Source organism: Varanus komodoensis, unplaced genomic scaffold, assembly GCF_004798865.1.
Source record: "Varanus komodoensis strain SLA01 unplaced genomic scaffold, ASM479886v1 scaffold9, whole genome shotgun sequence".
In the NCBI taxonomy this organism is placed as follows: Eukaryota; Metazoa; Chordata; class Lepidosauria; order Squamata; family Varanidae; genus Varanus; species Varanus komodoensis.
The window spans coordinates 7,778,918-7,792,250 of NW_025336598.1; the positions used below are offsets into that span (position 1 = coordinate 7,778,918).

Genomic DNA, 13,333 nt, shown 5'->3' on the forward strand with positions numbered 1-13,333 from the left:
GAGAGTCTTCATAGCTGCTTTGTTATTAAAGGTTTTTTGCCTTTAATGTTGTTAAGACATACTTGGGAAAGTGTGATCAATACCTTTGAAACATCAGAAGATGAATGGATGGCAGAATTTTGTGCAGAATCTGCAGATCAGCATCATAAAAATCCAAACTCATTTGAATCCATTATGGATGCCTTTGACCCTCCTAGTCCAATGTATAAATAACATCTTGTGGAAATTTGCAGAATACAATTTTTCCAGAATGTAATCCTTGAAAATCCTGTTAACAGCTTGATCTGAATGCAGTGGCAGTTTTTTTTTTTACATGTTCCACAGCTCTAAAATGTTTCATCTGTTTTTAACTTTTGTTCAGATGGGAAGTGAATAAATGAAGAAAGTGAAGGAAGTATTAGCCATTATGCCTAGTTACAGAGTGTTGCATTAGAACACTGTTATAATACCTCATCCAGAATTGTTTTTAAACAGAAGCACTCTAAATGGCATTCCCAAGAGAAGGCAGCATCTGAGTTATATAGCAACATTGCCAGTCTAATTGACAACACTTTCACTGACAAGGTTACAAACAACTACCAACAAAGCAATAAAACAGGGCCCTGGCATCTTAAAAACACTGAGTTCACATCTAATGGCAAGACTGGAACAGAGAATGAAATGAATAAAATCTATTTAGCTTTCTATGTCTGTGAAAACCCAGAGATCACTGTGCCTTGTAGGAAATCACTATCACCAGCATCATGGGACTTAAATAATACAGTATATCTCAGTAGGTGATACAGTAGAGGGATGCAGGTGGTGCAGTGGTTTAAACTGCTGTGCTGCTGGGTTCGTTGATCGAAAGGTCGCTGGTTCAAATTTGCACAACAGGGTGAGTTCCTGTTGCTCTGTCCCAGCTCCTGCCAGCCTTGCAGTTCGAAAGTATGTAAATGCAAGTAGATAAAAAGATACCACTTCGGTGGGAAGGTAACAGCGTTCCGTGCATTTTGGTGTTTAGTCATGCTGACCACATGACCACAGAAACGGTCTGCAGACAAACGCTGGCTCCCTTGGCTAGGAAACTGAGATGAGCACCGCCCCCTAGAGTCAGACATGACTGGACTTTAATGTCAAAGGAAAACCTTTACCTTTACCTTTAGGTGATACAGTAGAATGAATCTTGGCCTCAATACATGTTTCTTTATGCCAGTCTTGTATATAACAGTGTTTATCTAAAGGCTGAGTTTAACTTAAAGCATATCCTACAAACATATATGCACTTGCATAAGGTACCTAGGCATGTATGTATTCCTGCCTCCTGATAAAAACTTTTGTGCAAACCACTGGGTGGAGTAGGGCTTGAGCTTGCAATGAGCTATTTTGTCAGAAAAGTGCCTGTAGAAAAGGGAAGGCAGCAGACTAGAGGGCAGACGAAGACTCTATGGTTTAAATGAAGGATCAGATGAAGAGCATAATGTTTATTCTGTTTGAAACACTTATCTGTGACAGTGATCCAGAGGGCCACATAGATTGTGTCTGCAAAGTCTTCCAAATTAGGCAAAGAACATACCTTTATTTGCAGCAGAAAGGGGACTTCTTTCTGCTGAAGTGATTCATGCCTCTTCTCACTACACTGCCTCATTTCATTGAGTATAACCTAACTCCAAGAGAATATTTCCAAGTTTCCATCATAATGAGAAAGTATGGCAAAAGTAATTAAATTAAATCGTCCTTTAGTTTTAGGCAAACAGAGTTATGGGCAGTTCCTGCTTAACTGGGAATAGTAGTCAATGGCTCTGGCAAATTTTGGCTAGCTGTTGAAGGTAGTTTATTTTTTCTGACTGTTTCAGATAAGAATGTGATAGATGAACATGGTAATTATGGACTTTGCAGTGATGGCAAAGGAGAAGATGAGCTTTCACCTGAAGAAATCCAAATGGTAAATGATAAATCCTGTCTACCTAATTATCTACTTATCTACCTAACTAATCATATTGTAACTAACTATTAAATAAGTACAGTGTAGAACAAACTTAATTAGGGATGTGCAAGGAATTCATTTAGGGGTAGGAATTTGTCAGATTCCCTGGGCTCGGTTCCCTGGACTTAGGTTTGCTTTGCAGTGGCCCAGAGTCCAAGATTCTCATGAGCACACTCTATGTTTGTGGAGCACTTACCAGGAATTGAGTGCCACACACTACATAAACAGTGCTCCTCTTCTGTGCTCTTCACTGCTGCCACCAGCAGCAGCAAGCAGGAAATAGTTTGATTGCCAGGAATGTCTGGCATGTCTTCTCACAACCCCTTGCTTTTGCACATGCTGCCACCAGCAGCAGCAAGCAGGGAAGATTGGTTGCTGGGAATGGCACCTGGTAGGCCTGCTTGCAACACCCTACTGTCACTGCCAGCAGCTGCTTCTGCTAGGGAAGGTTGCCAGTTGCACATACAGGGCTCTGCAAATGTTTGCAGAATTGCTCTGGACTCAGCTCACTTTGCAAGACCAGGCTGAGTATGAGAGGAACTCCCACCAGATACTAGAGGAATGGGTTCCAACTGGGTTTGTCCCAACCTTAAGCATAATGCACACACTGCATCACAGTAATAGATTTTGTGCCTGGCTTTTCCATTCACTTTCCTAGTTCTTAATGGCAAGTTGTCTATGAAAAAATAGATTTCATATTACTATTGTGAATTGGTACTTCATTTCACAAACGCAAGAAACTATTTTAACATTGAGAAACATAAATAAACATAAAGAAGAAGAATGTTGTGACTTTTGATCTTGATTTTTGTGAGCTACTTAATTCTTAAGTCATTATCCATTTTTTTATTATTGAGAGGTGCCTTGAGCATCAATAGAATGAATAATATAATTACTTGTATATAAAGTATATAAAGTTGTTTTTCACAGTGATGTGTGTGAGGCTGGATGTGTTCTGAAGTCACTAATTCAGTGGTGTAGCAGTTAATAGCATAAGACTAGGACTCAAAAGATCTGGGTTGTAGTCTGTTCTCAGCCATGAAGCCACTTTTGGGCCAATCACAGACTGTTAGCCTAGCCTTCCAAATAGGTTTATTGCTGTGAGGATAAGATTGAGAGCAGGAAGAGAAGAATTATGTAAGCCACCTTGAGTTCTTGTAAGTTAAAAGCAGGATAATAAGTAAATAAATTTACCACTATTCACACTACTGCTGTCGCAGGTTCTTGTCCATATTATTACAATGATTGCCTTTCTCTTAGGAGGCACTTTACTGCTGTGGAAATGGTTGGTGCTGATAGTAAATAGGGAAATCAACATCTTACTTTTCCTGCCAGTCAGGTTCAAGATCTCCTCTATTACACATGGTTTCCAGACCTCTTGACTTTTCCTTTCATAGAGCCTGGCATGCTAAGCCTGACTAGCCAATCTCTCTACCTCCAAGCACACTTTTGTACAACTTTTTTCCTTAGTGTTGTCCCTAAAAATTTCCATTTCCAATCTCTCCTATATAGTCTTCTTCTTTGGTCATTTAACACACACAGGCTTCCAAATGTGTGCAATGTGTCATGATTAGTAAATGTCTAGCAAGAAGAGATGGCATGATATTGAGATACAGTATTGTAGACACTGGTAGACCTTAAGTAGGCGGCATATTTTAGCAGTTTCTCTGTACCAGCCCCTGCCAAAGGAAACCAGAAACACGTGTTCTCTATTGTTTCTGTTGTAGAAGACAGAGGTGAATAGTTAACTTCCATCCTGCATGATGATGAAATCTTGTTATTTATTTAAAGGTTGGAAATTTATCTGATTTTTATTCCACGTTTCTACCAAGAAAATGGTACACAAGGCAGTTGATGATCATAAGACCTTTTAAAAAAATGGAAAATTAAAACTTGATTAAAATAATAACAAAATAAATACATTAAAACACAGTGATAAAATATTATGCAACCTAATAAATAGCTAGCACACCACAGCCTGTAGTCTCCTTCTACAGGTGGCTCCACAGCCTAGGAACAATCACCAAAGGGCCCTAACTCACATTGCCTCCAATCATGCCTCTGAAGGCGGCAGTATCAAAGAAAAGGCCTTTCTTGAAGATCTTGGCACCTGCTGGCAAGTTCATAAGGAGAAGGCTCTCTATGCAGTTAGTCTGGTCCCAAGCCTTATGGGACTTCATAGGTTATAAATAGGCTGTTGCATTTTGTTCCAGAAACAAACTGGTAGTCTGTCAAACTATTGTACAGGTGACTTTAGTAGGGGAAACTAAATGTCTGGAAAGTTAAAAATGCAAGAATGGTTAGTTAGGTTGCACATGGCCAGTGTAATGAAATGAAAAGAATGAATGAATGCTCATGTTTAATAGGCATTTTATAAAATTTTAGTGTAACCATTTTATAAAATTTTAGTGTATAATTTGCATGCTTATAATTAGGTTTAGTTACAATTATGCTATTTCTTAAATTAGAGAAAAGGGGATCTTCTTTTGTGTGTTAGTGTTTAAAAACCCAATTTTTAAAAATTATTTTTGTATGTTTGATTTAAAAAAGTGGTTTTTATTTACAGTTTTATCTTGTTTGATGTCAATGCATATGGCATTGTCATGAAACAGGCACTGGCACCATAACCTGAAATTGCCCCTCCAAGAAAATACTGTATGACAGGGCTTTTAACCTAAGTGCAAGTGTTATATACAGGCAAATCAAAGAGGTTTAACTGGGAGCGACACACTGTTGTTCTTGGTCGTGAAGTCGTGTCCGACCCATCTCGACCCCACGGACAACATTTTTCCAGGCCTTCCTGTCCTCCACCATCCTCCAGAGTCCACTTAAACTCACGCTGACTGCTTCAGGGACTCCATCTAGCCACCTCATTCTCTGCTGTCCCCTTCTTCTTTTGCCATCTATTGTTCCCAGCATTAGGCTCTTCTCCAGGGAGACCTTCCTTCTCATTAGGTGGCCAAAGTATTTGAGTTTCACCTTCAGTATCTGGCCTTCTAAAAAGCAGTCAGGGTTGATCTCCTCTAGGACTGACTGGTGTGATTGCTTTGCAGTCGAAGGGACTCGCAGGAGTCTTCTCCAGCACCACAATTCAAAGGCCTCAATTCTTCGGCGCTCAGCCTTCCTTTTGGTCCAGCTTTCATGGCCATACATTGCAACTGGGAAAACCATAGCCTTGACTATACTCATATTGTCAGCAGGGTGATGTCTCTGCTTGTTAGTATGCTGTCTAGATTTGCCATAACTTTCCTCCCCAGGAGCAAGCGTCTTCATTTCTTGGATGCAGTCCCCATCTGCGGTGATCTTGGAACACAGGAAAATAAAATCTGTCACTACCTTCATTTCTTCCCCATCTGTTTGCCAGGAAGTGATAGGATCAGATGCCATGATCTTAGTTTTCTTAATATTGAGTTTCAAGCCAACTTTTGCACTCTTCTCCTTTGCCTGCATCTAGAGGCTCTTTAGTTCCTCTTCACTTTCTGCCATTAGAGTGGTATCATCTGCATATCTGAGGTTGTTGATATTTCTCCCGGCAATCTTAATTCGAACTGGTGATTCATCTAGCCCCGTCTTTCACATGTTGTGCTCTGCATTTAAGTTAAATAGGCAGGGCGACAGTATACAGCCTTGCCAAACTCCTTTCTCAATTTTGAACCAATCAGGGGTTCCGTGTCCAGTTCTCACTGCTGCTTCTAGACCCACATATAGGTTTCTCAAGAGACAAATAAGATGGTCTGGTACTCCCATCTCTTTAAGAACTTGCCAAAATTGGTTGTGATCCACACAATCAAAGGCTTTAGCATAGTCAATGAAGCAGAAGTAGATGTTTTTCTGGAACTCCCTAGCTTTCTCCATGATCCAGCATATGTTGACAATTTGATCTCTAGTTCCTCTGCCTCTTTGAAATCCTGCCTGTACTTCTGGTAGTTCTCAGCCCACATAGTGCTGGAGCCTAGCTTGTAGGATTTCGAGCATAACTTGGCTAGCCTGTGAAATGAGTGCAATGGTGCAATAGTTTGAACATTCTTTGGCATTGCCCTTCTTTGGGATCGGAGTGTAAACTGACCTTTTCCAATCCTGTGGCCACTGTTGAGTTTTCCAGATTTGCTGGCATATTGAGTGTAGCACTCTTACTGCATCGTCTTTTAAGATTTTGAATAGCTTAGCTGGAATACTGTCACCTCCACTAGCTTTGTTGTTGCTCAGACTTCCTAAGGCCCATTTGACTTCACATTCCAGGATGCCTGGCTCGAAGTCAGTGACCACCCCATCTTGGTTATCAGGGACGTTAAGCTCTTTCTTGTATAATCTTGCCACCTCTTCTTAATCTCTTCTGCCTTTCTTAGGTCCCTGCCATTTTGGTCCTTTATCATGCCCATCTTTGCATGAAACATTCCCTTCATATCTCCAATTTTCTTGAAGAGATCTCTGGTCCTCCCTATTCTATCGTTTTCTTCTATTTCTTTATACTGTTCATTTAAGAAGGCCTTTTTATCTCTTCTAGCTTTTCTCTGGAATTCTGCATTCAGCTGGGTGTATCTTTCTCCTTGGCTTTCACTTCTCTTCTTTCCTCAGCTATTTGTAAAGCTTCCTCAGACAGCCATTTTGCTTTTCTTTTTTTTTTTTTTTGGGATGGTTTTAGTTGCTACCTCTTGTACAGTGTTGTGGACCTCTGCCCATAGTTCTTCAGGCACTCTGTTTATGAGATCTATATGTCACCTCTACTGTATCTTCATCAGGGATATGATTTCGGTCATACCTGAGTGGCCTAGTGCTTTTCCCAACTTTCTTCAATTTAAGCCTAAATTTTGCAACAAGAAGCTCATGATTTCAGCCACAGTCAGCTCCTTGTCTAGTTTTTACTGACTGTATAGAGCTTCTCCATCTTTGGCTGCAGAGCACATAGTCAGTCAGATTTCTGTGCTGATCATCTGGTGATGTCCATGTGTAGAGTCGTCTCTTGGGTTGTTGGAAAAGAGTGTTTGCTATGACCATCATATTCTCTTGACAAAATTCTACCCCCCTGTGCTCTGCTTCATTTTGTACTCCAAGGCCAAAGCTGCCTGTTATTCCGGTTATCTTTTGGTTTCCTACTTTAGCATTCCAATCCCCCATGATGATAAGGACATCATTTTTTGGCGTTAATTCTAGAAGGTGTTGTAGGCCTTCATACAACTGGTCAACTTCAGTCTCTTCAGCACCAGTGGTTGGGGCGTAGACGTGGACTACTGTGTTGTTGAATGGCTTGCCTTGGATTCGAACTGAGAACATTCTGTCATTTTGGAGATTGTATCCCAGTACTGCTTTTGCTACTCTTTTATTGACTGTGAAGGCTATTCCATTTCTTCTGAGGGATTCTTGCCCGCAGTAGTATACCTGATGGTCATCTGAATTGAATTCACCCATTCCTGTCCATTTTAGTTCACTGATTCCTAAGATGTCGATGTTCAGTCTCGTCATCTCTTGTTGGACCACGTCCAGCTTGCCTTGATTCATGGATCTTACATTCCAGGTTCCTATGGAGTATAGATCTTTGCAGCATTGGACTTTCCTTTCACCACCAGATACATCAGCAACTGAGTGTCCTTTTTCGGCCTTGACCCAGTGGCTTCATTCTTTCTGTCGCTACTAGTACTAGCCCGCCACTCTTCCCCAGTAGCATATTGGACACCTTCTGACCTGAGGGGCTCATCTTCCGGCGTTATATCTTTTTGCCTTTTGTTACTGTCCATGGGGTTTGCATGGCAAAGTGGGTTGCCATTTCCTTCTCCAGTGGATCACGTTTTGTCAGAGCTCTCTGCTATGACCTGTCCGTCTTGGGTGCCCCTGCATGGCATAGCTCATAGCTTCATTGAGCTATGCAAGCCCCTTCGTTACGACAAGGAGTGATCCATGAAGGGGACACACTGTTTAAGGAAGGATAAAAGCTTGTGCATCAGTTGCCTTTGCAGTCACAACTGATTGTACTATATCAGGAGTCTCTTCATTTTCAGAATTATGTATTTTCATATATATCAACTAAACAGAGTTACTGCAAAAAGCATTCATTGTTGTTTTGTCTTGTTACTTGGAAAAGTAAAGTACTTTTGAGCCTTCTGTAGCTAAGCATGTATGGGTGAACCAATATAAACTCCCAATGTGGTGTTGCTGCTAGAGTATGAGACATGGATTATTACGTTCATGAAAAACCTGAGCTCCATGAAGGAAGGGTGGGATGAAAATATGATAAATATTGTAAGATCAAAATAAAAGACTCCTGCTTACAGGATTATTAAGAACACTTTTAGTATCATCTTTTTGTTTTAACAGCTTCCTTAAGCTCTTTAAACCTCATGCTGTTATCATTCTGCCCCAGTTTGAACAGGAAAACCAGCGCCTTGTTGGTGAAATGAACAGCCTGTTTGATGAAGTAAGGTATGATTTTATTCCAACTTGCTAGCCCTTCTCTTGTTGCTGTGACCCAAGCATCCTCTGTTTCAGGCCCATGTAATTTGCTTCTTACTGCTTTTTATAGAAATAGTTTCAGAACTTATATTTTGTTTGGGCGCATCCACTTAAATGTGCTATTTGATATGGCATTCTCTTGTACAGAGATGTGGAATATGCAGTTTAGTGAACATGTCTTGGTGTTATGCCTGTCCAGTGCTGAACAGTACCCTCATCCTAATTAGATAACTGGAACTGATAGATCCTGTTTATATTTTGTGCTTATGTACAATTTGCAAGCTATCCTGAAATGTCATGCATAAGGGATGGCATATAAAAGTTCTAAATAAATAAATAAATTTCATATTTGAAGTGATCTTACTGTTGCTAGTTCATCTTGAATTGTAAGAGTGCAGTTGTCCACCTCACAATACACTGAGTCAGACTACCGGTTCACCTAGGCCAACTGGTTTCAGCTGTTTTCAGCTTTTCGAGACCAGTGACTTGCTCCCTTTGTTCTTTCCTTTCTGCCTTTCTCTTCCATTTGCACATTGCTACATAAACCATTAACTGGTGGTTCGCTGAGTTATAATTACTTATTGGTAGTCCAGTTTACTTGGTTTGCAGTGCTTCAGTTGGTCAAGAATGTGCCATATTATATCTGCTTTGGTCTATAAAGATGAAGAAAGTTTGTACTTATGTAGTGTGGCTTTTTGTTGCCTTTTTTAGACAAATTGAAGGCAAGGTGGTCGAAATATCTAGACTTCAAGAGATATTTACAGAAAAGGTCTTACAACAGGTAAGCATGCACTTTGACCCTTTCACTGTTGCCCTTTTCCTGTTATTCCATGTTATATTAAAATAAGTCTTTAAGAAGTTGAGCAAAGGTGGGATAAAATATAAATTGTGTGGGTACTTAGACAAGATTGCAGATGAAAAGGGCTTGTATAATTGTCTTCAGCAACTTGCCCTGGATGCAACATATTGTTGACCCTAAATGGCATTCAGGGTATTGTGGGGGGAAAGTGGGAATAACTGCCTGTAAACTTTTTTCTCTACGATGCCCTGCTGTGCCTGGGACATTATAGGAAAATCAAAATGGTGGCCGGGGCAGGGCTGATTCTGATTTTTCTTCCTGTACCTCATTCAGTCAGAAAGTTCTTGACTGTGGGACAGCTATATTACAATAATTGTGTAGTGTGCAGCTGAAACTTATCTCATTTTCCCCACAACTGTTTGCTTCCTGAAATCTGCTCTCTTCCCCACAGTGCACACATGTATACCTAGGAATTGAAATGGTCGCCCCCATCCTTTTTTAAGCATGGGTGTAATTATTTTCTCCCTGAGGTCCCAATCCAAATTGGGGTTGTCTGCCCTTCTCTAGAGTTTAAAATGCCTTGGCAACACTCTATGCAATTAAGATGATTTATAATTTGAGTCTAACATTGAAATTTTATGGAAGGGCACTAAAGCTTACTACCACATACTTTTCCCATTGTTAAGGCAAGTATATATTAGAATTGAATCCACATCTTTCATTTTGCAATTATTTGATTAGATTTTGAAGCTTGTTTTAGACCAGAATTGGGCAATTTGTGGACTATGGGATGCATGCAACTAGGGCACCAAGTTAGCAGTGCCAAGTTACTGCTGAATTTTAGCAGAAAGGTGGTGGCAGTGGCAAAAAGATCACATACTCACTTTAAAAGAAACTTCATGAGGACTCCACATCTGGTTTTAATGCAAATCTGTACTCCTTTGGAGGCTACCAGAACACAGTTACCCACACTTTGAAAGAAGGTGTATACTTTGTGGGCCTTATTTAAATGAGAATGTACCATGTTTGCTACTGTCAAATTGTTGCCAAACTTCAGCAGGATTTCTATTGCTGGAAACTGTGGCACCCTGGGTTCTAGGGACTGGAAACTGGTCACTGGAGCTTCTGAATTTGCTTGGCCAATTTAGGGGCTGTTCAGATTCACATATGGCATCTTCCTATGTACTTCAAGAACCTTTAAATCTGTTTTATGAATGTTTATGAAAAACCCTAAGACTCTATGTTAAAGGATATGTATCACAGTCACCAAAGCCATTCTTTATTCTCTCCCCAGTAACTCCTAAAGACATTTGTTGAAATGTCATAGTCAAGTTACCATTTTCCTGCTTCACTTTGTTGCTTGTCACCTGTAGTGTGCAGAAATTCATAACACCATAATGTCATGTGAGCTGTTATTGAGGGGAAAGGAGGAGGTAGTGCTGGTCCTTAACCTAGTTTTGGCCACTGGTTCATGTTGTAATCTTTTCATTCAACTTTCTATAACTTGACAATAGTCTGGTTTTCACCATATGTATGTTAATTTATTTCAGGAAGCTGAAATTGACAACATCCATCAGATAGTTGTGGGTGCAACTGAGAATATCAAGGAAGGCAATGAAGACATAAGAGAGGTAATCTCACAAATCAGTTTTTGTGTTTCTTGACCAAAGTATGAGAGGCCTCAGTGTAGCGGCCTGCCTCGAACATATGCTGAAGAAACAGCAACACCATTATTAGTTGTGCCTTCTATGAATATTTCTTCATCTGCTGAGACACAAAGATTACTGGCTTTCTTTCCTTGTAAAACATAGCTATGGTCCTCTCTCTGTGAAGATATTTCTAAAAATGTTCTTGACAATGCTCAATTTATTTGGCATGCATTCATAGAAACATAGAAACAGAGTGAGTCAGAAGGGGCCTCTTGGGCCATCTAGTCTTATCCCCAGCTCTATCCGGCTCTGCTCACAACATGCCCACCATGTGCATGTCTAGCCTATCTTTCAACACCCTCCCTGATGAGGCCTCAGCCACCTCCCATGGAAGCCCATTCCATACCCTTGGGGTCCTAACTGTCAGGAAGTACTTCCTGGCATCTAAATTGAACCTGGGTTCCCTGAGCTTTGCTCTGTTGGCGCACATCCTGACTTCCTCTGCAGGAGAGAACAGGTCTCTACCCACCTCCATGTGACACCCCCTCACATACCTGTATGTCTCCAACAGATCCCCTCTGAGTCTCCTCTTCTCCAGGCTGAAGACACCCAGTTCCCTCAGTCTCGCCTCATATCCAACCCCTGCAAACCGGCCACCAACCTTGTGGCCCTGTGCTGCACTGACTCTAACCGGGCTATATCCTTACTGTAATGAGGGGCCCAAAACTGAACACAATACTCCAGTTGCGGGCGCACCAGAGTCATATAGAGTGGTAGTAATACCTCTCTCAGTCTAGAAGCCACACTTCTGGCAATGCAACCAACGGTGGCGTTCACCCTCTTGACCACTGCTGACTCATGTTAGCCTGCAATCAACCTGCACCCCAAGGTCTCTTTCACAAGTGCTCCTCTCCAACCACTTGTCCCCTAACCTGCACTTATGACACCCATTCCTGTGCCCCAAGTGCAAGACCTTGCACTTATCCACATTGAACGCCATCCTGTTGTCTCCTGCCCACTTCCATAGTCTGTCCAGATCCTTTTGGATCTGGAGTACCTGCTCCTCAGTTGTGGCCACTGCCCCAGTTTTAGTATCATCTGTGAATTTGATCAGCAGACAGTTCACCCCTTCTTCCATGTTGTTGATGAGAAGATTAAGCAGGATCGGTTCCAGGACAGAGCCCTGGGGGACCCCACTTTTCACTGGCCACCATCCTGATGATTCCCCACTAATGGTTACCCTCTGCCAACCATGCCCTAATCCATTGGACAGTGCATTGGTCTATCCCAAAACTCCTCAATTTCTCAGCCAGGATATCCTGGGGCACTGTGTCAAAGGCCTTGCTGAAATCCAGGCAAACCACATTCCCTGCATCCCCTCTACCTAGCCACCTCGAAACATTGTCATAGAATTTCACAAGGTTCAGCTGGTAGGACCTTTTTTTACAGAATCCATGTTGCATGGCTGCCACCACCCCACTTCCTTATCTAGGGTTTCTAGAACTTTCTTTATTATGAGCTTTTTTCCGTTGTCTTTCCCAGAATAGACATTAGGCTAACTGAGATTGGGACCACTGATACTATCTTCCAATCCTCCAGTACTTCTGTTTTCCATGAGGCCCAAAAATGAAGACTAATGGGTACGGGAGTTCTACTGCTGATTCCCAAAGTATCCTTGGGTGTAACCTTTCAGGACCAGGTGGTTTCAGGACCCTGAGGAACATCTCAATTTCTAGGGAAGTGACCCCAGTCAGTGCCCCCAAGCCCCAACTTCATATGGTCGCCCAGGTAGATATCCTGCTTTGGGCAGAATACAGTGGCAAAATAATCATTTAACATCTGTGCCTGTTCCTGTACATCAGTTACTACATCCTTTCTCCCCTTCCTCTTACCATTTACATAAGAATAGAAACCCTTTTTGTTGCTCTTGACATTCTTTGCAAGTCTCAGTTCATAATCAACTTTATCCTTGGGAAGAATCCTGTTGAATGGAGCAACCTCTTCCTGGTATACCCTTTTGCTCACTTGTCCCAGTGTCCATTTCCCCTGGAGGTCCTTTTTTCTCAGTAAGAGAAAATTGCATAGAGTGTTGCCAAGGCATTTTAAACTCTAGAGAAGGGCACACAACCCCAATTTGGATTGGGACCTCAGGGAGAAAATAATTACACCCATGCTTAAAAAAGGATGGGGGCGACCATGCAACCTGCCCTTTGGCATCACTGTTTCTGTGTTGCTAAGGACAGTGCAACAGTAGCAAAGTTGGCCAGAGGAGAAGGCAGCTAAATCTTCCTCCCCATTGCTGCTTCCAATGCCACTAATGGCAATTTGACAATAAGGAAACTTTAGCTCCATAACAGTGTTCCCTTTGCTTCAGGGGGGTGTGTGTGCATGCGTGTTGGTAAGGGGTGTATGTGCACATGCATGCACAGGTACATGCCTCGTCCAGTGTACTTTCAGAACCAAAAGTTTTATGCACCG

The 13,333-nt window shown here is 41.6% G+C and overlaps 1 protein-coding gene across 6 annotated transcripts in view; it reads left to right on the forward strand.

Annotated features, from left to right (window-relative positions):
- The window catches only part of STX18 (syntaxin 18), a 77,178-nt gene that overhangs the window by 60,818 nt on the left and 3,027 nt on the right, over window positions 1-13,333 (forward strand). For all 6 annotated transcript variants that reach the window (XM_044417706.1, XM_044417712.1, XM_044417710.1 and 3 more), the window contains 4 exons: window positions 1,833-1,921; window positions 8,319-8,377; window positions 9,119-9,188; window positions 10,757-10,837. In XM_044417706.1, the coding sequence (XP_044273641.1) occupies window positions 1,833-1,921; window positions 8,319-8,377; window positions 9,119-9,188; window positions 10,757-10,837 (299 nt within the window). The remainder of the gene's footprint in view (window positions 1-1,832; window positions 1,922-8,318; window positions 8,378-9,118; window positions 9,189-10,756; window positions 10,838-13,333) is intronic.